Source organism: Rhinoderma darwinii, chromosome 3 (assembly GCF_050947455.1).
Source record: "Rhinoderma darwinii isolate aRhiDar2 chromosome 3, aRhiDar2.hap1, whole genome shotgun sequence".
Classification (NCBI taxonomy): Eukaryota; Metazoa; Chordata; class Amphibia; order Anura; family Rhinodermatidae; genus Rhinoderma; species Rhinoderma darwinii.
The window spans coordinates 243,535,251-243,563,140 of NC_134689.1; the positions used below are offsets into that span (position 1 = coordinate 243,535,251).

The following is a 27,890-nucleotide window of genomic DNA, read 5'->3' on the forward strand; positions in this document are numbered from 1 at the left end:
CCCACTCAGGACCCCACTCTATGAGCCGGAATAGAGAGCTGCACTGAAAAAGCAGCTTTAGTTGTATCAGACTCAAGCCGTGTGAAAAAAAACCTGCCTACAAGTCACACCTATATATGTAACATTCAAATACATCCAGCATTATTATACTTTTATATATTATATTTTTGAAAAAGTATTTAGGGACCATGGTGTATTGGTACATCTCTGCTGTTTACTCTGCTAAGCCAAATGCCAGGCTGAAACTTTTACAAAAAGGTGCAGTGCTTAAAAAAAAACTGTCCCAAATCCTATACTAATCCAAAAACTTTTACTCTAACATCTACTTAGTGTTTCCGCTATACGCAGATGTGATACACATATTGGAACATTCAAAAGGTAGTGCAAACATATCTATCATAACATACCAAATGTAGCGTGTAACGCAGTCCCAGCATGGGTTTTGTGTGTGCTTCTTCAGGAGGAAGCGCTTCTCCTAAAGTTTCAGCCCAGCATTTGGCTTAGCAGAGTAATGAGCGATTAAAATAGTGCAGAGGTGTACCAATACACCATGGTCCTACTTTTCCATATGTGTATACAGGTGTGACTTGTAGGCACTTTTACTTTCCATATGTGTATACAGGTGTGACTTGTAGGCACTTTGACTTTTCCATATGTGTATACAGGTGTGACTTGTAGGCACTTTGACTTTTCCATATGTGTATACAGGTGTGACTTGTAGGCACTTTGACTTTTCCATATGTGTATACAGGTGTGACTTGTAGGCACTTTGACTTTTCCATATGTGTATACAGGTGTGGCTTGTAGGCACTTTGACTTTTCCATATGTGTATACAGGTGTGACTTGTAGACACTTTGACTTTTCCATATGTGTATACAGGTGTGACATGTAGGCACTTTGACTTTTCCATATGTGTATACAGGTGTGACTTGTAGGCACTTTTACTTTTCCATATGTGTATACAGGTGTGACTTGTAGGCACTTTTACTTTTCCATATGTGTATACAGGTGTGACTTGTAGGCACTTTTACTTTTCCATATGTGTATACAGGTGTGACTTGTAGGCACTTTTACTTTTCCATATGTGTATACAGGTGTGACTTGTAGGCACTTTTACTTTTCCATATGTGTATACAGGTGTGACTTGTAGGCACTTTTACTTTCCATATGTGTATACAGGTGTGACTTGTAGGCACTTTTACTTTCCATATGTGTATACAGGTGTGACTTGTAGGCACTTTGACTTTTCCATATGTGTATACAGGTGTGACTTGTAGGCACTTTGACTTTTCCATATGTGTATACAGGTGTGACTTGTAGGCACTTTGACTTTTCCATATGTGTATACAGGTGTGACTTGTAGGCACTTTAACTTTTCCATATGTGCATACAGGTGTGACTTGTAGGCACTTTTACTTTTCCATATGTGCATACAGGTGTGACTTGTAGGCACTTTTACTTTTCCATATGTGTATACACGTGAGACTTGTAGGCACTTTTACTTTCCATATGTGTATACAGGTGTGACTTGTAGGCACTTTTACTTTTCCATATGTGTATACAGGTGTGACTTGTAGGCACTTTTACTTTCCATATGTGTATACAGGTGTGACTTGTAGGCACTTTTACTTTCCATATGTGTATACAGGTGTGACTTGTAGGCACTTTGACTTTTCCATATGTGTATACAGGTGTGGCTTGTAGGCACTTTGACTTTTCCATATGTGTATACAGGTGTGACTTGTAGGCACTTTGACTTTTCCATATGTGTATACAGGTGTGACTTGTAGGCACTTTGACTTTTCCATATGTGTATACAGGTGTGACTTGTAGGCACTTTGACTTTTCCATATGTGTATACAGGTGTGACTTGTAGGCACTTTGACTTTTCCATATGTGTATACAGGTGTGACTTGTAGGCACTTTTACTTTCCATATGTGTATACAGGTGTGACTTGTAGGCACTTTTACTTTCCATATGTGTATACAGGTGTGACTTGTAGGCACTTTGACTTTTCCATATGTGTATACAGGTGTGGCTTGTAGGTACTTTGACTTTTCCATATGTGTATACAGGTGTGACTTGTAGACACTTTGACTTTTCCATATGTGCATACAGGTGTGACTTGTAGGCACTTTGACTTTTCCATATGTGTATACAGGTGTGACTTGTAGGCACTTTTACTTTTACATATGTGCATACAGGTGTGACTTGTAGGCACTTTTACTTTTCCATATGTGCATACAGGTGTGACATGTAGGCACTTTGACTTTTCCATATGTGTATACAGGTGTGACTTGTAGGCACTTTTACTTTTCCATATGTGTATACAGGTGTGACTTGTAGGCACTTTTACTTTTCCATATGTGTATACAGGTGTGACTTGTAGGCACTTTTACTTTTCCATATGTGTATACAGGTGTGACTTGTAGGCACTTTTACTTTTCCATATGTGTATACAGGTGTGACTTGTAGGCACTTTTACTTTCCATATGTGTATACAGGTGTGACTTGTAGGCACTTTTACTTTCCATATGTGTATACAGGTGTGACTTGTAGGCACTTTGACTTTTCCATATGTGTATACAGGTGTGACTTGTAGGCACTTTGACTTTTCCATATGTGTATACAGGTGTGACTTGTAGGCACTTTGACTTTTCCATATGTGTATACAGGTGTGACTTGTAGGCACTTTGACTTTTCCATATGTGTATACAGGTGTGACTTGTAGGCACTTTTACTTTTCCATATGTGCATACAGGTGTGACTTGTAGGCACTTTTACTTTTCCATATGTGCATACAGGTGTGACTTGTAGGCACTTTGACTTTTCCATATGTGTATACAGGTGTGACTTGTAGGCACTTTTACTTTTCCATATGTGTATACAGGTGTGACTTGTAGGCACTTTTACTTTTCCATATGTGTATACAGGTGTGACTTGTAGGCACTTTTACTTTTCCATATGTGTATACAGGTGTGACTTGTAGGCACTTTTACTTTTCCATATGTGTATACAGATGTGACTTGTAGGCACTTTTACTTTTCCATGTGTGTATACAGGTGTGACTTGTAGGCACTTTGACTTTTCCATATGTGTATACAGGTGTGACTTGTAGGCACTTTGACTTTTCCATATGTGTATACAGGTGTGACTTGTAGGCACTTTTACTTTTCCATATGTGTATACAGGTGTGACTTGTAGGCACTTTGACTTTTCCATATGTGTATACAGGTGTGACTTGTAGGCACTTTTACTTTTCCATATGTGTATACAGGTGTGACTTGTAGGCACTTTTACTTTTCCATATGTGTATACAGGTGTGACTTGTAGGCACTTTTACTTTTCCATATGTGTATACAGGTGTGGCTTGTAGGCACTGACTTTTCCATATGTGTATACAGGTGTGACTTGTAGGCACTTTGACTTTTCCATATGTGTATACAGGTTTGACTTGTAGGCACTTTTACTTTTCCATATGTGTATACAGGTGTGGCTTGTAGGCACTGACTTTTCCATATGTGTATACAGGTGTGACTTGTAGGCACTTTGACTTTTCCATATGTGTATACAGGTTTGACTTGTAGGCACTTTTACTTTTCCATATGTGTATACAGGTGTGACTTGTAGGCACTTTGACTTTTCTATATGTGTATATAGATGTGACTTGTAGGCACTTTGACTTTTCCATATGTGTATATAGGTGTGACTTGTAGGCACTTTGACTTTTCCATATGTGTATACAGGTGTGACTTGTAGGCACTTTTACTTTTCCATATGTGTATACAGGTGTGGCTTGTAGGCACTGACTTTTCCATATGTGTATACAGGTGTGACTTGTAGGCACTTTAACTTTTCCATATGTGTATACAGGTTTGACTTGTAGACACTTTGACTTTTCCATATGTGTATACAGGTGTGACTTGTAGGCACTTTGACTTTTCTATATGTGTATACAGGTGTGACTTGTAGGCACTTTTACTTTTCCATATGTGTATACAGGTGTGACTTGTAGGCACTTTGACTTTTCCATATATGTATACAGGTGTGACTTGTAGGCACTTTGACATTTCTATATGTGTATACAGGTGTGACTTGTAGGCACTTTTACTTTTCCATATGTGTATAAAGGTGTGACTTGTAGGCACTTTTACTTTTCCATATGTGTATACAGGTGTGACTTGTAGGCACTTTTAATTTTCCATATGTGTATACAGGTGTGACTTGTAGGCACTTTGACTTTTCCATATGTGTATACAGGTGTGACTTGTAGGCACTTTTACTTTTCCATATGTGTGTACAGGTGTGACTTGTAGGCACTTTTACTTTTCCATATGTGTATACAGATGTGACTTGTAGGCACTTTTACTTTTCCATGTGTGTATACAGGTGTGACTTGTAGGCACTTTGACTTTTCCATATGTGTATACAGGTGTGACTTGTAGGCACTTTGACTTTTCCATATGTGTATACAGGTGTGACTTGTAGGCACTTTTACTTTTCCATATGTGTATACAGGTGTGACTTGTAGGCACTTTGACTTTTCCATATGTGTATACAGGTGTGACTTGTAGGCACTTTTACTTTTCCATATGTGTATACAGGTGTGACTTGTAGGCACTTTTACTTTTCCATATGTGTATACAGGTGTGACTTGTAGGCACTTTTACTTTTCCATATGTGTATACAGGTGTGGCTTGTAGGCACTGACTTTTCCATATGTGTATACAGGTGTGACTTGTAGGCACTTTGACTTTTCCATATGTGTATACAGGTTTGACTTGTAGGCACTTTTACTTTTCCATATGTGTATACAGGTGTGGCTTGTAGGCACTGACTTTTCCATATGTGTATACAGGTGTGACTTGTAGGCACTTTGACTTTTCCATATGTGTATACAGGTTTGACTTGTAGGCACTTTTACTTTTCCATATGTGTATACAGGTGTGACTTGTAGGCACTTTGACTTTTCCATATGTGTATACAGGTGTGACTTGTAGGCACTTTGACTTTTCCATATGTGTATACAGGTGTGACTTGTAGGCACTTTTACTTTTCCATATGTGCATACAGGTGTGACTTGTAGGCACTTTTACTTTTCCATATGTGCATACAGGTGTGACTTGTAGGCACTTTGACTTTTCCATATGTGTATACAGGTGTGACTTGTAGGCACTTTTACTTTTCCATATGTGTATACAGGTGTGACTTGTAGGCACTTTTACTTTTCCATATGTGTATACAGGTGTGACTTGTAGGCACTTTTACTTTTCCATATGTGTATACAGGTGTGACTTGTAGGCACTTTTACTTTTCCATATGTGTATACAGATGTGACTTGTAGGCACTTTTACTTTTCCATGTGTGTATACAGGTGTGACTTGTAGGCACTTTGACTTTTCCATATGTGTATACAGGTGTGACTTGTAGGCACTTTGACTTTTCCATATGTGTATACAGGTGTGACTTGTAGGCACTTTTACTTTTCCATATGTGTATACAGGTGTGACTTGTAGGCACTTTGACTTTTCCATATGTGTATACAGGTGTGACTTGTAGGCACTTTTACTTTTCCATATGTGTATACAGGTGTGACTTGTAGGCACTTTTACTTTTCCATATGTGTATACAGGTGTGACTTGTAGGCACTTTTACTTTTCCATATGTGTATACAGGTGTGGCTTGTAGGCACTGACTTTTCCATATGTGTATACAGGTGTGACTTGTAGGCACTTTGACTTTTCCATATGTGTATACAGGTTTGACTTGTAGGCACTTTTACTTTTCCATATGTGTATACAGGTGTGGCTTGTAGGCACTGACTTTTCCATATGTGTATACAGGTGTGACTTGTAGGCACTTTGACTTTTCCATATGTGTATACAGGTTTGACTTGTAGGCACTTTTACTTTTCCATATGTGTATACAGGTGTGACTTGTAGGCACTTTGACTTTTCTATATGTGTATATAGATGTGACTTGTAGGCACTTTGACTTTTCCATATGTGTATATAGGTGTGACTTGTAGGCACTTTGACTTTTCCATATGTGTATACAGGTGTGACTTGTAGGCACTTTTACTTTTCCATATGTGTATACAGGTGTGGCTTGTAGGCACTGACTTTTCCATATGTGTATACAGGTGTGACTTGTAGGCACTTTAACTTTTCCATATGTGTATACAGGTTTGACTTGTAGACACTTTGACTTTTCCATATGTGTATACAGGTGTGACTTGTAGGCACTTTGACTTTTCTATATGTGTATACAGGTGTGACTTGTAGGCACTTTTACTTTTCCATATGTGTATACAGGTGTGACTTGTAGGCACTTTTAATTTTCCATATGTGTATACAGGTGTGACTTGTAGGCACTTTGACTTTTCCATATGTGTATACAGGTGTGACTTGTAGGCACTTTTACTTTTCCATATGTGTATACAGGTGTGACTTGTAGGCACTTTTACTTTTCCATATGTGTATACAGATGTGACTTGTAGGCACTTTTACTTTTCCATGTGTGTATACAGGTGTGACTTGTAGGCACTTTGACTTTTCCATATGTGTATACAGGTGTGACTTGTAGGCACTTTGACTTTTCCATATGTGTATACAGGTGTGACTTGTAGGCACTTTTACTTTTCCATATGTGTATACAGGTGTGACTTGTAGGCACTTTGACTTTTCCATATGTGTATACAGGTGTGACTTGTAGGCACTTTTACTTTTCCATATGTGTATACAGGTGTGACTTGTAGGCACTTTTACTTTTCCATATGTGTATACAGGTGTGACTTGTAGGCACTTTTACTTTTCCATATGTGTATACAGGTGTGGCTTGTAGGCACTGACTTTTCCATATGTGTATACAGGTGTGACTTGTAGGCACTTTGACTTTTCCATATGTGTATACAGGTTTGACTTGTAGGCACTTTTACTTTTCCATATGTGTATACAGGTGTGGCTTGTAGGCACTGACTTTTCCATATGTGTATACAGGTGTGACTTGTAGGCACTTTGACTTTTCCATATGTGTATACAGGTTTGACTTGTAGGCACTTTTACTTTTCCATATGTGTATACAGGTGTGACTTGTAGGCACTTTGACTTTTCTATATGTGTATATAGATGTGACTTGTAGGCACTTTGACTTTTCCATATGTGTATATAGGTGTGACTTGTAGGCACTTTGACTTTTCCATATGTGTATACAGGTGTGACTTGTAGGCACTTTTACTTTTCCATATGTGTATACAGGTGTGGCTTGTAGGCACTGACTTTTCCATATGTGTATACAGGTGTGACTTGTAGGCACTTTAACTTTTCCATATGTGTATACAGGTTTGACTTGTAGACACTTTGACTTTTCCATATGTGTATACAGGTGTGACTTGTAGGCACTTTGACTTTTCTATATGTGTATACAGGTGTGACTTGTAGGCACTTTTACTTTTCCATATGTGTATACAGGTGTGACTTGTAGGCACTTTGACTTTTCCATATATGTATACAGGTGTGACTTGTAGGCACTTTGACATTTCTATATGTGTATACAGGTGTGACTTGTAGGCACTTTTACTTTTCCATATGTGTATAAAGGTGTGACTTGTAGGCACTTTTACTTTTCCATATGTGTATACAGGTGTGACTTGTAGGCACTTTTAATTTTCCATATGTGTATACAGGTGTGACTTGTAGGCACTTTGACTTTTCCATATGTGTATATATATGTGACTTGTAGGCACTTTGACTTTTCCATATGTGTATACAGGTGTGACTTGTAGGCACTTTTACTTTTCCATATGTGTATACAGGGGTGACTTGTAGGCACTTTTACTTTTCCATATGTGTATACAGGTGTGACTTGTAGGCACTTTTAATTTTCCATATGTGTATACAGGTGTGACTTGTAGGCACTTTTACTTTTCCATATGTGTATACAGGTGTGACTTGTAGGCACTTTTACTTTTCCATATGTGTATACAGGTGTGACTTGTAGGCACTTTTAATTTTCCATATGTGTATACAGGTGTGACTTGTAGGCACTTTGACTTTTCCATATGTGTATATAGATGTGACTTGTAGGCACTTTGACTTTTCCATATGTGTATATAGGTGTGAATTGTAGGCACTTTGACTTTTCCATATGTGTATACAGGTGTGACTTGTAGGCACTTTTACTTTTCCATATGTGTATACAGGTGTGACTTGTAGGCACTTTTACTTTTCCATATGTGTATACAGGTGTGACTTGTAGGCACTTTTAATTTTCCATATGTGTATACAGGTGTGACTTGTAGGCACTTTGACTTTTCCATATGTTTATATAGATGTGACTTGTAGGCACTTTGACTTTTCCATATGTGTATATAGGTGTGAATTGTAGGCACTTTTACTTTTCCATATGTGTATACAGGGGTGACTTGTAGGCACTTTTACTTTTCCATATATGTATACAGGTGTGACTTGTAGGCACTTTGACTTTTCCATATGTGTATACAGGTGTGACTTGTAGGCACTTTTACTTTCCATATGTGTATACAGGTGTGACTTGTAGGCATTTTGACTTTTCCATATGTGTATACAGGTGTGACTTGTAGGCACTTTTCCATATGTGTATACAGGTGTGACTTGTAGGCACTTTGACTTTTCCATATGTGTATACAGGTTTGACTTGTAGGCACTTTTACTTTTCCATATGTGTATACAGGTGTGACTTGTAGGCACTTTGACTTTTCCATATGTGTATACAGGTGTGACTTGTAGGCACTTTGACTTTTCTATATGTGTATATAGATGTGACTTGCAGGCACTTTGACTTTTCCATATGTGTATATAGGTGTGACTTGTAGGCACTTTGACTTTTCCATATGTGTATACAGGTGTGACTTGTAGGCACTTTGACTTTTCCATATGTGTATACAGGTGTTACTTGTAGGCACTTTAACTTTTCCATATGTGTATACAGGTTTGACTTGTAGGCACTTTTACTTTTCCATATGTGTATACAGGTGTGACTTGTAGGCACTTTGACTTTTCCATATGTGTATACAGGTGTGACTTGTAGGCACTTTGACTTTTCTATATGTGTATACAGGTGTGACTTGTAGGCACTTTTACTTTTCCATATGTGTATACAGGTGTGACTTGTAGGCACTTTGACTTTTCCATATATGTATACAGGTGTGACTTGTAGGCACTTTGACTTTTCCATATATGTATACATGTGTGACTTGTAGGCACTTTGACTTTTACATATGTGTATACAGGTGTGACTTGTAGGCACTTTGACTTTTCCATATGTGTATACAGGTGTGACTTGTAGGCACTTTGACTTTTCCATATGTGTATACAGGTGTGACTTGTAGGCACTTTTACTTTTCCATATGTGTATACAGGTGTGGCTTGTAGGCACTGACTTTTCCATATGTGTATACAGGTGTGACTTGTAGGCACTTTAACTTTTCCATATGTGTATACAGGTTTGACTTGTAGGCACTTTTACTTTTCCATATGTGTATACAGGTGTGACTTGTAGGCACTTTGACTTTTCCATATGTGTATACAGGTGTGACTTGTAGGCACTTTGACTTTTCTATATGTGTATACAGGTGTGACTTGTAGGCACTTTTACTTTTCCATATGTGTATACAGGTGTGACTTGTAGGCACTTTTACTTTTCCATATGTGTATACAGGTTTGACTTGTAGGCACTTTTACTTTTCCATATGTGTATACAGGTGTGACTTGTAGGCACTTTGACTTTTCTATATGTGTATACAGGTGTGACTTGTAGGCACTTTGACTTTTTCATATGTGTATACAGGTGTGACTTGTAGGCACTTTGACTTTTCTATATGTGTATACAGGTGTGACTTGTAGGCACTTTTACTTTTCCATATGTGTATACAGGTGTGACTTGTAGGCACTTTTACTTTTCCATATGTGTATACAGGTTTGACTTGTAGGCACTTTTACTTTTCCATATGTGTATACAGGTGTGACTTGTAGGCACTTTGACTTTTCCATATGTGTATACAGGTGTGACTTGTAGGCACTTTGACTTTTCTATATGTGTATACAGGTGTGACTTGTAGGCACTTTTACTTTTCCATATGTGTATACAGGTGTGACTTGTAGGCACTTTTACTTTTCCATATGTGTATACAGGTGTAACTTGTAGGTACTTTTAATTTTCCATATGTGTATACAGGTGTGACTTGTAGGCACTTTGACTTTTTCATATGTGTATATAGATGTGACTTGTAGGCACTTTGACTTTTCCATATGTGTATATAGATGTGACTTGTAGGCACTTTGACTTTTCCATATGTGTATACAGGTGTGACTTGTAGGCACTTTTACTTTTCCATATGTGTATACAGGGGTGACTTGTAGGCACTTTTAATTTTCCATATGTGTATACAGGTGTGACTTGTAGGCACTTTTAATTTTCCATATGTGTATACAGGTGTGACTTGTAGGCACTTTTACTTTTCCATATGTGTATACAGGTGTGACTTGTAGGCACTTTTACTTTTCCATATGTGTATACAGGTGTGACTTGTAGGCACTTTTAATTTTCCATATGTGTATACAGGTGTGACTTGTAGGCACTTTGACTTTTCCATATGTGTATATAGATGTGACTTGTAGGCACTTTGACTTTTCCATATGTGTATATAGGTGTGAATTGTAGGCACTTTGACTTTTCCATATGTGTATACAGGTGTGACTTGTAGGCACTTTTACTTTTCCATATGTGTATACAGGGGTGACTTGTAGGCACTTTTACTTTTCCATATGTGTATACAGGTGTGACTTGTAGGCACTTTGACTTTTCCATATGTGTATACAGGTGTGACTTGTAGGCACTTTTACTTTCCATATGTGTATACAGGTGTGACTTGTAGGCACTTTTCCATATGTGTATACAGGTGTGACTTGTAGGCACTTTGACTTTTCCATATGTGTATACAGGTGTGACTTGTAGGCACTTTGACTTTTCCATATGTGTATACAGGTTTGACTTGTAGGCACTTTTACTTTTCCATATGTGTATACAGGTGTGACTTGTAGGCACTTTGACTTTTCCATATGTGTATACAGGTGTGACTTGTAGGCACTTTGACTTTTCTATATGTGTATATAGATGCGACTTGTAGGCACTTTGACTTTTCCATATGTGTATACAGGTGTGACTTGTAGGCACTTTTACTTTTCCATATGTGTATACAGGTGTGACTTGTAGGCACTTTGACTTTTCCATATGTGTATACAGGTGTGACTTGTAGGCACTTTTACTTTCCATATGTGTATACAGGTGTGACTTGTAGGCACTTTAACTTTTCCATATGTGTATACAGGTTTGACTTGTAGACACTTTGACTTTTCCATATGTGTATACAGGTGTGACTTGTAGGCACTTTGACTTTTCTATATGTGTATACAGGTGTGACTTGTAGGCACTTTTACTTTTCCATATGTGTATACAGGTGTGACTTGTAGGCACTTTGACTTTTCCATATATGTATACAGGTGTGACTTGTAGGCACTTTGACATTTCTATATGTGTATACAGGTGTGACTTGTAGGCACTTTTACTTTTCCATATGTGTATAAAGGTGTGACTTGTAGGCACTTTTACTTTTCCATATGTGTATACAGGTGTGACTTGTAGGCACTTTTAATTTTCCATATGTGTTTACAGGTGTGACTTGTAGGCACTTTGACTTTTCCATATGTGTATATATATGTGACTTGTAGGCACTTTGACTTTTCCATATGTGTATACAGGTGTGACTTGTAGGCACTTTTACTTTTCCATATGTGTATACAGGGGTGACTTGTAGGCACTTTTACTTTTCCATATGTGTATACAGGTGTGACTTGTAGGCACTTTTACTTTTCCATATGTGTATACAGGTGTGACTTGTAGGCACTTTTACTTTTCCATATGTGTATACAGGTGTGACTTGTAGGCACTTTTAATTTTCCATATGTGTATACAGGTGTGACTTGTAGGCACTTTGACTTTTCCATATGTGTATATAGATGTGACTTGTAGGCACTTTGACTTTTCCATATGTGTATATAGGTGTGAATTGTAGGCACTTTGACTTTTCCATATGTGTATACAGGTGTGACTTGTAGGCACTTTTACTTTTCCATATGTGTATACAGGTGTGACTTGTAGGCACTTTTACTTTTCCATATGTGTATACAGGTGTGACTTGTAGGCACTTTTAATTTTCCATATGTGTATACAGGTGTGACTTGTAGGCACTTTGACTTTTCCATATGTTTATATAGATGTGACTTGTAGGCACTTTGACTTTTCCATATGTGTATATAGGTGTGAATTGTAGGCACTTTTACTTTTCCATATGTGTATACAGGGGTGACTTGTAGGCACTTTTACTTTTCCATATATGTATACAGGTGTGACTTGTAGGCACTTTGACTTTTCCATATGTGTATACAGGTGTGACTTGTAGGCACTTTTACTTTCCATATGTGTATACAGGTGTGACTTGTAGGCATTTTGACTTTTCCATATGTGTATACAGGTGTGACTTGTAGGCACTTTTCCATATGTGTATACAGGTGTGACTTGTAGGCACTTTGACTTTTCCATATGTGTATACAGGTTTGACTTGTAGGCACTTTTACTTTTCCATATGTGTATACAGGTGTGACTTGTAGGCACTTTGACTTTTCCATATGTGTATACAGGTGTGACTTGTAGGCACTTTGACTTTTCTATATGTGTATATAGATGTGACTTGCAGGCACTTTGACTTTTCCATATGTGTATATAGGTGTGACTTGTAGGCACTTTGACTTTTCCATATGTGTATACAGGTGTGACTTGTAGGCACTTTGACTTTTCCATATGTGTATACAGGTGTTACTTGTAGGCACTTTAACTTTTCCATATGTGTATACAGGTTTGACTTGTAGGCACTTTTACTTTTCCATATGTGTATACAGGTGTGACTTGTAGGCACTTTGACTTTTCCATATGTGTATACAGGTGTGACTTGTAGGCACTTTGACTTTTCTATATGTGTATACAGGTGTGACTTGTAGGCACTTTTACTTTTCCATATGTGTATACAGGTGTGACTTGTAGGCACTTTGACTTTTCCATATATGTATACAGGTGTGACTTGTAGGCACTTTGACTTTTCCATATATGTATACATGTGTGACTTGTAGGCACTTTGACTTTTACATATGTGTATACAGGTGTGACTTGTAGGCACTTTGACTTTTCCATATGTGTATACAGGTGTGACTTGTAGGCACTTTGACTTTTCCATATGTGTATACAGGTGTGACTTGTAGGCACTTTTACTTTTCCATATGTGTATACAGGTGTGGCTTGTAGGCACTGACTTTTCCATATGTGTATACAGGTGTGACTTGTAGGCACTTTAACTTTTCCATATGTGTATACAGGTTTGACTTGTAGGCACTTTTACTTTTCCATATGTGTATACAGGTGTGACTTGTAGGCACTTTGACTTTTCCATATGTGTATACAGGTGTGACTTGTAGGCACTTTGACTTTTCTATATGTGTATACAGGTGTGACTTGTAGGCACTTTTACTTTTCCATATGTGTATACAGGTGTGACTTGTAGGCACTTTTACTTTTCCATATGTGTATACAGGTTTGACTTGTAGGCACTTTTACTTTTCCATATGTGTATACAGGTGTGACTTGTAGGCACTTTGACTTTTCTATATGTGTATACAGGTGTGACTTGTAGGCACTTTGACTTTTTCATATGTGTATACAGGTGTGACTTGTAGGCACTTTGACTTTTCTATATGTGTATACAGGTGTGACTTGTAGGCACTTTTACTTTTCCATATGTGTATACAGGTGTGACTTGTAGGCACTTTTACTTTTCCATATGTGTATACAGGTTTGACTTGTAGGCACTTTTACTTTTCCATATGTGTATACAGGTGTGACTTGTAGGCACTTTGACTTTTCCATATGTGTATACAGGTGTGACTTGTAGGCACTTTGACTTTTCTATATGTGTATACAGGTGTGACTTGTAGGCACTTTTACTTTTCCATATGTGTATACAGGTGTGACTTGTAGGCACTTTTACTTTTCCATATGTGTATACAGGTGTAACTTGTAGGTACTTTTAATTTTCCATATGTGTATACAGGTGTGACTTGTAGGCACTTTGACTTTTTCATATGTGTATATAGATGTGACTTGTAGGCACTTTGACTTTTCCATATGTGTATATAGATGTGACTTGTAGGCACTTTGACTTTTCCATATGTGTATACAGGTGTGACTTGTAGGCACTTTTACTTTTCCATATGTGTATACAGGGGTGACTTGTAGGCACTTTTAATTTTCCATATGTGTATACAGGTGTGACTTGTAGGCACTTTTAATTTTCCATATGTGTATACAGGTGTGACTTGTAGGCACTTTTACTTTTCCATATGTGTATACAGGTGTGACTTGTAGGCACTTTTACTTTTCCATATGTGTATACAGGTGTGACTTGTAGGCACTTTTAATTTTCCATATGTGTATACAGGTGTGACTTGTAGGCACTTTGACTTTTCCATATGTGTATATAGATGTGACTTGTAGGCACTTTGACTTTTCCATATGTGTATATAGGTGTGAATTGTAGGCACTTTGACTTTTCCATATGTGTATACAGGTGTGACTTGTAGGCACTTTTACTTTTCCATATGTGTATACAGGGGTGACTTGTAGGCACTTTTACTTTTCCATATGTGTATACAGGTGTGACTTGTAGGCACTTTGACTTTTCCATATGTGTATACAGGTGTGACTTGTAGGCACTTTTACTTTCCATATGTGTATACAGGTGTGACTTGTAGGCACTTTTCCATATGTGTATACAGGTGTGACTTGTAGGCACTTTGACTTTTCCATATGTGTATACAGGTGTGACTTGTAGGCACTTTGACTTTTCCATATGTGTATACAGGTTTGACTTGTAGGCACTTTTACTTTTCCATATGTGTATACAGGTGTGACTTGTAGGCACTTTGACTTTTCCATATGTGTATACAGGTGTGACTTGTAGGCACTTTGACTTTTCTATATGTGTATATAGATGCGACTTGTAGGCACTTTGACTTTTCCATATGTGTATACAGGTGTGACTTGTAGGCACTTTGACTTTTCCATATGTGTATACAGGTGTGACTTGTAGGCACTTTGACTTTTCCATATGTGTATATAGGTGTGACTTGTAGGCACTTTGACTTTTCCATATGTGTATACAGGTGTGACTTGTAGGCACTTTTACTTTTCCATATGTGTATACAGGTGTGGCTTGTAGGCACTGACTTTTCCATATGTGTATACAGGTGTGACTTTTAGGCACTTTAACTTTTCCATATGTGTATACAGGTTTGACTTGTAGGCACTTTTACTTTTCCATATGTGTATACAGGTGTGACTTGTAGGCACTTTGACTTTTCCATATGTGTATACAGGTGTGACTTGTAGGCACTTTGACTTTTCTATATGTGTATACAGGTGTGACTTGTAGGTACTTTTACTTTTCCATATGTGTATACAGGTGTGACTTGTAGGCACTTTTACTTTTCCATATATGTATACAGGTGTGACTTGTAGGCACTTTGACTTTTCTATATGTGTATACAGGTGTGACTTGTAGGCACTTTTACTTTTCCATATGTGTATACAGGTGTGACTTGTAGGCACTTTTACTTTTCCATATGTGTATACAAGTGTGACTTGTAGGCACTTTTAATTTTCCATATGTGTATACAGGTGTGACTTGTAGGCACTTAGACTTTTCCATATGTGTATATAGATGTGACTTGTAGGCACTTTGACTTTTCCATATGTGTATATAGATGTGACTTGTAGGCACTTTGACTTTTCCATATGTGTATACAGGTGTGACTTGTAGGCACTTTTACTTTTCCATATGTGTATACAGGTGTGACTTGTAGGCACTTTTACTTTTCCATATGTGTATACAGGTGTGACTTGTAGGCACTTTTATTTTTCCATATGTGTATACAGGTGTGACTTGTAGGCACTTTTACTTTTCCATATGTGTATACAGGTGTGACTTGTAGGCACTTTTAATTTTCCATATGTGTATACAGGTGTGACTTGTAGGCACTTTGACTTTTCCATATGTGTATATAGATGTGACTTGTAGGCACTTTGACTTTTCCATATGTGTATACAGGTGTGACTTGTAGGTACTTTGACTTTTCCATATGTGTATATAGGTGTGAATTGGAGGCACTTTGACTTTTCCATATGTGTATACAGGTGTGACTTGTAGGCACTTTTACTTTTCCATATGTGTATACAGGGGTGACTTGTAGGCACTTTGACTTTTCCATATGTGTATACAGGTGTGACTTGTAGGCACTTTGACTTTTCCATATGTGTATACAGGTGTGACTTGTAGGCACTTTTACTTTCCATATGTGTATACAGGGGTGACTTGTAGGCACTTTTACTTTTCCATATGTGTATACAGGTGTGACTTGTAGGCACTTTGACTTTTCCATATGTGTATACAGGTGTGACTTGTAGGCACTTTTACTTTCCATATGTGTATACAGGTGTGACTTGTAGGCATTTTGACTTTTCCATATGTGTATACAGGTGTGACTTGTAGGCACTTTTACTTTCCATATGTGTATACAGGTGTGACTTGTAGGCACTTTGACTTTTCCATATGTGTATATAGATGTGACTTGTAGGCACTTTGACTTTTCCATATGTGTATACAGGTGTGACTTGTAGGTACTTTGACTTTTCCATATGTGTATATAGGTGTGAATTGGAGGCACTTTGACTTTTCCATATTTGTATACAGGTGTGACTTGTAGGCACTTTTACTTTTCCATATGTGTATACAGGGGTGACTTGTAGGCACTTTTACTTTTCCATATGTGTATACAGGTGTGACTTGTAGGCACTTTTACTTTCCATATGTGTATACAGGTGTGACTTGTAGGCACTTTGACTTTTCCATATGTGTATATAGATGTGACCTGTAGGCACTTTGACTTTTCCATATGTGTATACAGGTGTGACTTGTAGGCACTTTTACTTTCCATATGTGTATACAGGGGTGACTTGTAGGCACTTTTACTTTTCCATATGTGTATACAGGTGTGACTTGTAGGCACTTTGACTTTTCCATATGTGTATACAGGTGTGACTTGTAGGCACTTTTACTTTCCATATGTGTATACAGGTGTGACTTGTAGGCATTTTGACTTTTCCATATGTGTATACAGGTGTGACTTGTAGGCACTTTTACTTTCCATATGTGTATACAGGTGTGACTTGTAGGCACTTTGACTTTTCCATATGTGTATATAGATGTGACTTGTAGGCACTTTGACTTTTCCATATGTGTATACAGGTGTGACTTGTAGGTACTTTGACTTTTCCATATGTGTATATAGGTGTGAATTGGAGGCACTTTGACTTTTCCATATGTGTATACAGGTGTGACTTGTAGGCACTTTTACTTTTCCATATGTGTATACAGGGGTGACTTGTAGGCACTTTTACTTTCCATATGTGTATACAGGTGTGACTTGTAGGCACTTTGACTTTTCCATATGTGTATATAGATGTGACTTGTAGGCACTTTGACTTTTCCATATGTGTATACAGGTGTGACTTGTAGGTACTTTGACTTTTCCATATGTGTATATAGGTGTGAATTGGAGGCACTTTGACTTTTCCATATGTGTATACAGGTGTGACTTGTAGGCACTTTTACTTTTCCATATGTGTATACAGGGGTGACTTGTAGGCACTTTTACTTTTCCATATGTGTATACAGGTGTGACTTGTAGGCACTTTTACTTTCCATATGTGTATACAGGTGTGACTTGTAGGCATTTTTACTTTCCATATGTGTATACAGGGGTGACTTGTAGGCACTTTTAATTTTCCATATGTGTATACAGGTGTGACTTGTAGGCACTTTTACTTTTCCATATGTGTATACAGGTGTGACTTGTAGGCACTTTTTATTTCTTCACAAGGTCTGTTTTCATCTAATGTGCTGCTGGGGAGAAACCTGTCCGGCCGTGGCTTCCTCTAGCAAAATCAGCTGTTTTTCAGGGCTGCCAGGAGCAAGGCCCCAGCGATCAGCTGATAAGAGAGCCCCTATAACATGGGCTACCTGTCATTTTACCAATTACCCTTATTATTGAATGTTTTCTGTACATTTTACCAGTGTCCTATGAGGAATTGATAGAAGGAATTCTTGTACTTCAAGAATGCTTTCTTCTCTTCATCGTATTAGCTTTAACCTAGCTAGTACTCTATGGCATAAAGATAATCTGCCCCCAAATTGATTGATTTCTGCTTTATTAATGTCATGTTCTTCAGTGAGATGCCTACTATGATAGTCACTTCATAATTGTAATACAGTAGTCATTTCTCCAATGTACCATGTCTATTATTTCCCAGATTTAATCTGACCTTCTTTTCATTTTATTTATTATTCAGAAAATCATTGTGTGGGATTTTCTGTGTGATGGGACGGTGAAGGTCGTCTCTCCTTGCACAGCTCACAGGATTTGTCCAATGAATTTTATAATTCACGTCCAGCAGGAGATCATCTATTTTTTCCTATTTTGGATATTTGCTGTTCAATCTTTGTGGATTAAGAGATGTAGTAGATATATCAGTCGCACTTGCTAGTTGGTGGGGATAGAGTATTAACATATGGGCAAATTCTGACACATTTGTTTGAATGGGAAATGATGTCTCATGAAGATAATGTCCAATAGCTAGTGTAAAACTATAATGTAAGAAAAAAATCAGGGGAGCACAAAGCCTTTACATGGGCACGTACTCATATTGTTGGTTGCAGTATACTCTACATTTTATTGTAAGGTGTGTGTCATATTGCTAGGATTTTTTGTCTTGTTTGTGAGAAAAGTTGCACTCCGAAATGACAGTGTAGATAGTGTTAAAAGATGCAAGATTACATATAAATCACCCCTATCAATAACATAGACGCATACTTTAAAGCGTTTGTCCAGTCTTATGTAAATACATTTTAAAGGGGTTGTCCACTATCACCAAATAAATGTTATTCTTTGTATAATAAGAAGTTATACAACTTTTCAATATACTTTCTGTATCAACTCCTCACTGTTTGTAAGATCTGTGCTTGCTGTCGTCCTATAGCCACTTTCATTTGTTTACTTCCAGAGGATAAATATCTGTCCAAGGTCATGTGATGGACACACAGGTGCATGGCTCGTTAGAAGACACAGCTCTGATACATATATTGTAACTAACGAACCATGCACCTGTGTGTCCATCACGTGATCGATATTTATGTAGTAAAGAATAAGGAATCCTATTAAATGACAACAAGCAGAGATCTTGAAAATTGTGAGGAATAGGTGCAGAAAGTATATTGGAAAAGTGTATTACTTTTAATTATACAAAGAATAAAATGTAATGGCTGAAACCAAAATACACCTTTAGTCATTGTATTTTGTAAAGATTGTATCTTTCTCATATACTTTGTGTTTTAAACCCTCCCACCCTTTACCTGCTGTCAGTGAATGGAATATATTATTTTTTTTAGATCTAGAAGCTGAAAACCTGTACGGATCTAACATTAATATTAAAAGTTGTGTGCAATATTGTTGCTTCAATGAATTATTCTTTCTTCCTATTTGTTATATCTGTATAAGCTTCTTCAATACATTCTGCACCTTTAAATGATGGGCAGTCACTTGGTACATTATTTACAAGATGTTTGACATTTCATAATGCTGCGGAGTTATTAACAAATATTACAGAATTTCTCTCATTGATGTTATGCCATGAGAGGATGTTGAAGTGTTCTAGTACTTTACAGTCAGCTGTGATGGAAATGATGAGCTGAGTAGTTACTTGTCATGACAGTGTGAGGAACAGAGGAAGAAGGTGGAGCTCATGTTCTATTAATATTTTCTGCTTTTGAATAAAAACCCAACCCCCATTCCCATTCCAGAATGTCTAATCCAGTTATTCTTTCCCCTCTGCATGTTACTATAAAATACCCTTTAATTCTTCCCCCTACTCCTGTTTTTTTCTACTGTCCTAGCCTTCTCCCTTTAACTTTTATTAACCAAACAATATATTAGTCATATAAATGATATTGTCTTTACCTTCGATTATGACTTCTTTTGCTTTTAACAACAATGAAAACCTCTACCCAAATCATGGAAAGTCTAAATGTCATGGACGTACCGTTGTCCAGACTACAAAATACTCTTTTTTTATGGTAGGCATATGTATGAAAGATGTAGTAGTAACTGAGTGGGGACAACAACTTGAACCGATATAGCTTACCTTACTTTCAGACCGATCGGCATCTGGCGTCCTATTGGCTAGATACAGCGCTTCAAACCAAATCATAACATTAGCCTGGTCCTCATTACGGAAACCCTGGGACATCCCTGACTTATAAAGAACACATTCACATCTATTATATCATTGCTTCTTTTTTGTACTATTTTTCTTCATTTTGATTTAACATAATGTTTATCATTTGTAGTGCAAATAAAAATTCCTATTTATTGTTTGGCGTTATTAGATAGGTTGTTATGATTGAAGTTGTATAATACTGAATCTACACTAAAGAATAAAAGTATATTGTGTATTTAATCTTCAAACATGGCGAGCCCCCCACATATAACTCTTAGGCTGCATTCACACTTCTGTCGGCCGTTGCACGGCCGCTAATGACGGTTCTGTGAAACACGGACCACACATATGCAGTCCGTTGTTTCACGGACCAAATCAATGAAAAGGCAGAGACTGTTCCGTCAAAAACAGACTGGAGTAGGACCTGTCCTATTTTTGACGGTCCCGTTAAAACAACGGAAATGTGCATTGTCCCTTTGAAATGAATGTGTCAGTTAAAACAACGGATAGCACCCTGACGAAAAAAACTGAAGTGGGCATGAGGCCTTAGATACATTCAAAGTAATCAATGTCATATATAGATTTTTGGTCAGCAGTTGATCATATTGGTGTCCATACACTTTAGTTAGAAGTTGGCAGCAGTGGCCAGTTTCAACATCTATGGTTACAGCTGCATCGGTATGGTCCAACGATCCTGCTTTAATGCCAATATTGTCTAACATGTATTAGGTGGGGATGATCTTCAGTCGCACAAACGATTTGCTCTGCATCCAATTACTATGTTTTGTCCACTTTTCATCTATATTTATACACTTTATTAAAGTTGTATTGTATTTGTTCAATTGAAATCACTCAATTGACAAGTTGGCTGGCATAACCTTTCTTTCCTGTACAAGCTCGGCACTATGTAAACAACCAGTGAAATCTGTGAAAAATGTAAAACAATTCGATTTAGTGTCCATCAAGTAACCCTTGAGATTACCTTTGTGTCCTTTTAACAGTGGGTTCACATGCATGTATTATGATTTGTTGATTTTTGTGCCTGCTTTTCTATTTACAGTGCTCAGTATTGGTGAAGGCGGATTTTGGGAAGGATCAGTGAAGGGTCGGAGTGGATGGTTTCCAGCAGACTGTGTGGAGGAAGTGCAGATGAGGCAGCCAGATCCACGTCAAGGTAGGACAATTTATGGAAAATTAGATTTAAAGGCCATTATTTCTTGATGATTTTATATTTTTCCTAATGGTTTTACAATAAAGATGCAGCTTATATTGTATTGCATCAGTGAGTGCTTCAAAGCTTATAATAAAATGTGGTAGGACCCTAGTGGGACTCACACATAGAGGGCACTATTCTTTCTTTTAGAAACTCGTGAAGATCGGACAAAGCGTCTCTTTAGGCATTACACAGTTGGATCATATGACTCCTTCACGTCTCATAGGTAAGATCAGTTTTGGAATCATATCGTATGTAAAATCCATGAACAAATGAATAAACTTTGGGTTTCTGAATTATGACTTGAGTAACTTCAGTGTGTACAGAGTTTATGCAGTTGGACAAAAATCAAATATGACCCATGATAAAATAGAAAAGATATAAGTCAGCTAAGCTTCAGACTTGTGGAAATACGGAAACTGATATAAAGGCGCTAGATGGTCATTCATATTAAGTAGCAGTTATATCTATCTATTGTTTGGATGTTTGCAGTGACTATGTCATCCAGGAGAAAGTTGCTCGATTGCAGAAGAGGGAACTGGAGGGATTTGGTTTTGTGTTGCGAGGAGCAAAAGGTATGTCTGCATAAAGAATTACATGTTATTCAATTTAATGAAACATAGAAAATTCTAGCTGTGCTATTCTGAAGTAGCATGGATAATATGAGAGTGCTACATAGATAGTAAGATAGTTAGGGTAAGAGGATTCAGTTCCTTATTGGACTCTATCAGGTCAAAAAGTAACCCATTATAGAAAGAGAACTATTTAGTACATTTTTGATTAAAATGGATTCCCATTGAAAAAATTGGGAATCCGTTTAGTCGTCAGTTTCCCTCCAACTTTCTAATGTAAAAGCAAGAGGGAAGGGACGAGAAAGACCGAGAGGTGTGAACTCACCTTTAGAAAGATGAGAAAAAAGTGAATCACCTTATACTTATTATTTGATATTGTGTGGCTCAAGAGGATGAAAAAGCAAAAAGAAACTAAACTTTTTAACTCTAAATAAGCCATTTATGATAAACTACTGCTACCTATATCAAAGTGATCAAAATCACCAGTTTCAGTGACAGTGAAAGAGTCCTTTTTCCTGAAAAAAACTTATTTTCACTAGAAGTACTGGATGTGCCCGTGATATGGTAACACGCCTGGATACAAAAATTCTGTCTTGGTCCCCACTGCCAGTAGCCCACAGCTTTGTGTTTTTGTTATTAGACAACAATAATGTTTCATTCACAGTGACAATAACATACAGTTGCCACCCCATTACTTGGTCACGTCATTGTCCATTGAGTCCCACTGGATTTTATGTCACTCTGAACGAAATATCATTGACTCTAAGGCCTCCTTGCACTGCTATGTAGTTCCTCCTTATTGCACTGTTACGCAATATGGCTTATGAAACATGGCACCACTTTTTTTCATCCAGATTCTGTATAAATATTAAATCGCAGGCATTTGAAGGTACATTATGTGCCCATAGACTTCTATGGGTGCCATATTACAGCTCCATACAACTCAGAAAATTTACAGGGCTGGAAAACAGCCATCTGCATGAGGCCTAAGAATCATTGGATCATGCGGTACCATTATAAGATGTTATGTCACTATGGATAAAACATCATTGCAGCCTTGTCATAACCAAGGGCACGGATTATTTCAGCAGTGGATAAAGGATGAATTCTAACAGTATATTTATATAATAAAAAACATTTATTTTTTTTAATTTCCTCCAAGTCCTGAAGAACCACTTTAAGGCAGTTACTGTTTATGTATTTGTATATGGGCAAACGTTATACAGGTTATAAACCTGACAAAGCACAAACATGCATACAGTTTTACATGGCTTTTTTTTTGCTGTTTTGGATTGTCCTTACACATTATATTTTGTGTATATAAATTATTATAAGTATAGGTTACAGAAGATGTGTCTTATAAATAGCAGGATAGTAGAGAATTAATAAGTTGTGCGAGTTTATGAGATTGCTTGCTCTTAACAGAATGTTTATACTAATGTTTACAATAATCTATGGTATGTTTGCATTTAATAAGTTTATTGTCAAAATAAATCTTCTTGTAGCAGAGACCCCAATTGAGGAGTTCACACCTACACCAGCTTTCCCGGCTCTGCAATATCTGGAGTCTGTGGATGTCGATGGCGTAGCATGGAGAGCAGGTCTTAGGACAGGAGACTTCTTGATCGAGGTGTGGAAACAGCATGCAGTCACATACCTTAAGGCCTTATTCACACGTGGTGGTTTTTCTGCTTTTATGCCCCTGCGGTTAATTACCGCTGTGGCCTGACATTACACTGTAGTGAATCGGATTTTATGAAATGCTATTTACACAGTGCGGTTCAAAGTGGAAAACCTTGCATTAAAAAAATGTAAGTAGAAACCACATTGCTTTTGCATAAGGTACTGCAACAAAGTTGTCTAAAGACACAGTTCTAGAGAGAAATTCCTAGAACTGTCTGTGTTTAAAAAATAAAAGCACGATTGCTGCAAAACCATGGCAAAATTCTCATTTTTTTGCATTGTGATAATGGTGCGACTTTCTACTGCACCATTACCGCCACGTGTTCATTTATACCCTAGTGATATCCATACCGAAATCATATTGGGACTTCTAAATTAATGTAAATAAATAAAAGTGCAAGCAGAAAATTAAGGAGTATCAAACACAGATGGCTGTTAAAAACGACAGCTGGAATGTGATTGGTTACTATGGTCAACATGTCAACTTTTTCTTTGCACATATTGACCCTGCTTTCTCTTTGCCTCTTTTTGTCAATTCTATTTAATCTCAGTAATATTCCATTAATCAGGAAGGATTATCAAAACAACTTTATGATCTACAGTAAATGTAATAACTTGTTGTCTGTGTACTGTTCTTTAGGCCTTATTCAGACTTATACTTATTCAGTATTATACTTCCGTGTGCTGTGCGTTGAAAAAACGGACTGCACACGGTCCTATGCCATTCAATGGGGCTATTTACACGTCCGTGGTTTTTCACACGACGTGTGTCCATTGCGTGAAACTCACTGCTTGTCCAATTTTGGTCTGTTTCTGCGGACCACGTCACCCATTGAAATCAATGGGTGCGTGAAAAACATAGACAGCACATGGACAACATCGTTTTTTATGCACCAGTTGCTAAAGAAATGATGAGGGGAAAAAAACATGAACACTGATGCCAGACGGAAAGCAACTGAAAAAAAAGAAATACCATTGAAATCAGTGGTAATTCTAATTCTAACGAAACCGTTGCTTTCTGTTTAATCCTTTGATAATCTCTTACTCTGATGGAAGAGTGGTAAACATATACTAACAATAGTGTGAACTTAGCCTTAAGCTGCAATCAACTGCACTCACCTGCTTTTCTATAGAATTTTAAGGTTTACCTTCAGCTTTACATTTCCAACTTTTTTTTTGTCCCTAAGATTTCCCCCTCTCTTCCTTCAGGTGAATGGAGTAAATGTTGTGAAGGTTGGTCATAAACAAGTGGTATCTCTAATTCGCCAAGGAGGTGCTCATCTAACCATGAAGGTTGTGTCTGTGAGTCGCAAACCTGAAAGTGAGGAGGCCATGCGTCGGAGGGGTAAGAATATATGATACCTGACTGATTGTATGCTCTCTGTCTATGGTAAACTGTGATCAGCTTCTTTGTCCTCACTCTTTTGAGTTGTTTTTCTATCAGACAATGCCAGGTTGAAACTGCATGTTGTACTATTTTGGAGACAAGATCGTGGACTATCAAACTATTCCAGATTAACCTTTAGGGTATATTCACACGCTAGCTGTCATTTACGTGTGAAAAGACAGACTGTTTTCAGGAGAAAACAGCTGCCTCGTTTCACACGTAAATGCTCCTCCTCGCATTTTGCGAGGCGTCTGAGACGCTCGTAAATCATGAGCTGTGCTTCATTGAGTTCAATGAAGAACGGCTCAAATTACGTTGCAAAGAAGTGCCCTGCACTTCTTTGCCGAGGCAGTCCATTTACGCGTCGTCGTTTGACAGCTGTCAAACGACAACGCGTAAATGACAGGTCATCTGCACAGTACGTCGGCAAACCCATTCAAATGAATGGGCAGATGTTTGCTGACGTATTTCAGCCCTATTTTTAGACGTAAAACGAGGCATAATACGCCTCGTTTACGTCTGAAAATAGGTCGTGTGAACCCAGCCTAAGTTGGAACTTTTGTGCTTGGTGACAGATTGCTAGAATGTTCAGATTATTGGAAGATGGATTCATTGATTACATTTGAGCTTCTCTGTAGAAAGAGATGGAGATATCAAAGAGGTGAAAGTAAATAGTCACAATGGTTGGTTCATAGACATGTAAAGTTTTACAGTTTCAAGGTTGCTATGAGCTAAACCATCTCTAAATGCTATTGGAGTCAAGCTATATAAATGTGCAGTTACCTTTTCTGCACCTGTTTTGTAGTTGGCTTCTCTGCGGGTGGTACACAATTACGTTTATTTTGTGGCAAAATAACCCATTTCAAACGTGCATATCCGATAGTGAGAACTTGAAAGTACCATCCTCCTAAGAGGGCATAGTTTCTTAGAATTCTGCGTTGTGTTATTCCTCCTAGAAATTTATGTATAAATTGACAACTGGGTGTTAGCAATTTCAGGTGTGTCCATACACACTCTCACACTGTCCAATCGCTTCTAACAGTATCGGACTGTGTTTAGAAACATCCCTTCGAGAAGTGGAATGGTAACGACCAGTCGTTAGTTTCATCATAAATATTGAAGAAGAATAATAGAGGAACGGCACAACACAGAATTATAGGAAAAAAAGCTCCATACTTGTTATTTCATGGCAAATGTAATTATTATGTCAGGAGAGGTGACAGGTCCTCTTTAATTTACACAATTTTAAATTGTACCTCTGTCTTGGAGATTATCTGTTAACTTACAATAGCTGAATCACTCCTTCTACAGGCGGAAAGCAGTCTCCAGCTAGTGAAGGGTAGTTGCTGAAAAATCTAATTCCCTTTGGTTTTCCTACTATTTGTTAAGAAGCTACGGACTGCTTTATCTCTGGCTCAATCAACAAACTATAGGTGCTGTTACAACAGTTTATGAAGTCACTGTAGAGTGCAGGCTATGGACTTTTATAAATCCCAAAGCTTGTAAATCAGTAAATTGCATATACTACAATTCCCCAATATGTGAACTTGTTTAGAGATACACTGTATACTGTTTCACTTTATTCCTTCAAATGTTTCATTCAGATTTTTAATACTTTTTCCCACTAAGCTGAATGAAGAATTTTTTCTTAATTTGGAAGAGGTTTTTTTTAAATATATAACACTAACGTATGCTGTACTGTTAGACAAATACGAGAAATGACTAAAGGTGGGCAGCAATAGCAATATTGAAACTCTGCAACTGTCTGGACAGTATATTCAGATAGCACCACTTTTCAAACTGAACATAACTGCTAAAAAATTAACATTTTTGACCTTTTAAAATCAATTTAATGCGGGTTTCCAGTCTTTAAAAATTGTGTGCAGATGATTTAACTGTAGTAAGATTAGTCACTTACTAATGTGCTGTTGGTAGCTGAAATACCGCTGTAAGCCAGTGACCAAGCTCCTGGTGTTTACATCCTGCTTGTATGACATTACGTACACTGAACACGTGCTTGAAGTCTGTGGCGTCACACATCCCATGCCTATTATGTCCACTGCTCCTTGGCTCTCCCTCCCTGTCTCTGGAGGGATTGTGTTTCACATGCTGGACAGCAGATAGTGCAGAGTCTTACAGCAGAACTGTGTCTCCATAGCAGACAGTGAGAAATTACAGCACTACCTTATACCTTGTAATAGAGAGGAATGCAGGTAACTGTAGATAGAGGCATTGGAGGAAATATATTCAGACTGGCGTTCCAAACGCCAGTCTTGAACTAATTTACTGTATGTTGGCGATAAATGTGGCAAATATATTAGAAGGTGTGCACCTCTTAATATATTTGGTGCAGTTTCGGCTGTCCGATCGACAGAAATGCAAATCTACGCCTGCTATGAGCAGGTGTAGATTTGCGCCATATTCTGATCAATTTGACATTCCGGTAGAAACATCGCCTCTTCAGTGAAACCCTGTCCCCTTTTCTGACACTTTCGGAAAGTGGCGAGAAAAGTAAAAAGTCTCAAGTTTTAGCATTGCATTCCCAGAGGGACTCAGAAGCT

At 37.7% G+C, this 27,890-nt stretch overlaps 1 protein-coding gene across 5 annotated transcripts in view; it reads left to right on the top strand.

Moving 5' to 3' along the window:
- Nucleotides 1-27,890, top strand: part of SHANK3 (SH3 and multiple ankyrin repeat domains 3) — a 424,536-nt gene that overhangs the window by 327,804 nt on the left and 68,842 nt on the right. For 4 of the 5 annotated variants that reach the window (XM_075857615.1, XM_075857612.1, XM_075857616.1 and 1 more), the window contains 5 exons: nt 21,535-21,648; nt 21,838-21,913; nt 22,180-22,262; nt 23,765-23,889; nt 25,152-25,287. In XM_075857615.1, the coding sequence (XP_075713730.1) occupies nt 21,535-21,648; nt 21,838-21,913; nt 22,180-22,262; nt 23,765-23,889; nt 25,152-25,287 (534 nt within the window). The remainder of the gene's footprint in view (nt 1-21,534; nt 21,649-21,837; nt 21,914-22,179; nt 22,263-23,764; nt 23,890-25,151; nt 25,288-27,890) is intronic. The other variant, XM_075857614.1, reaches the window with a different exon arrangement.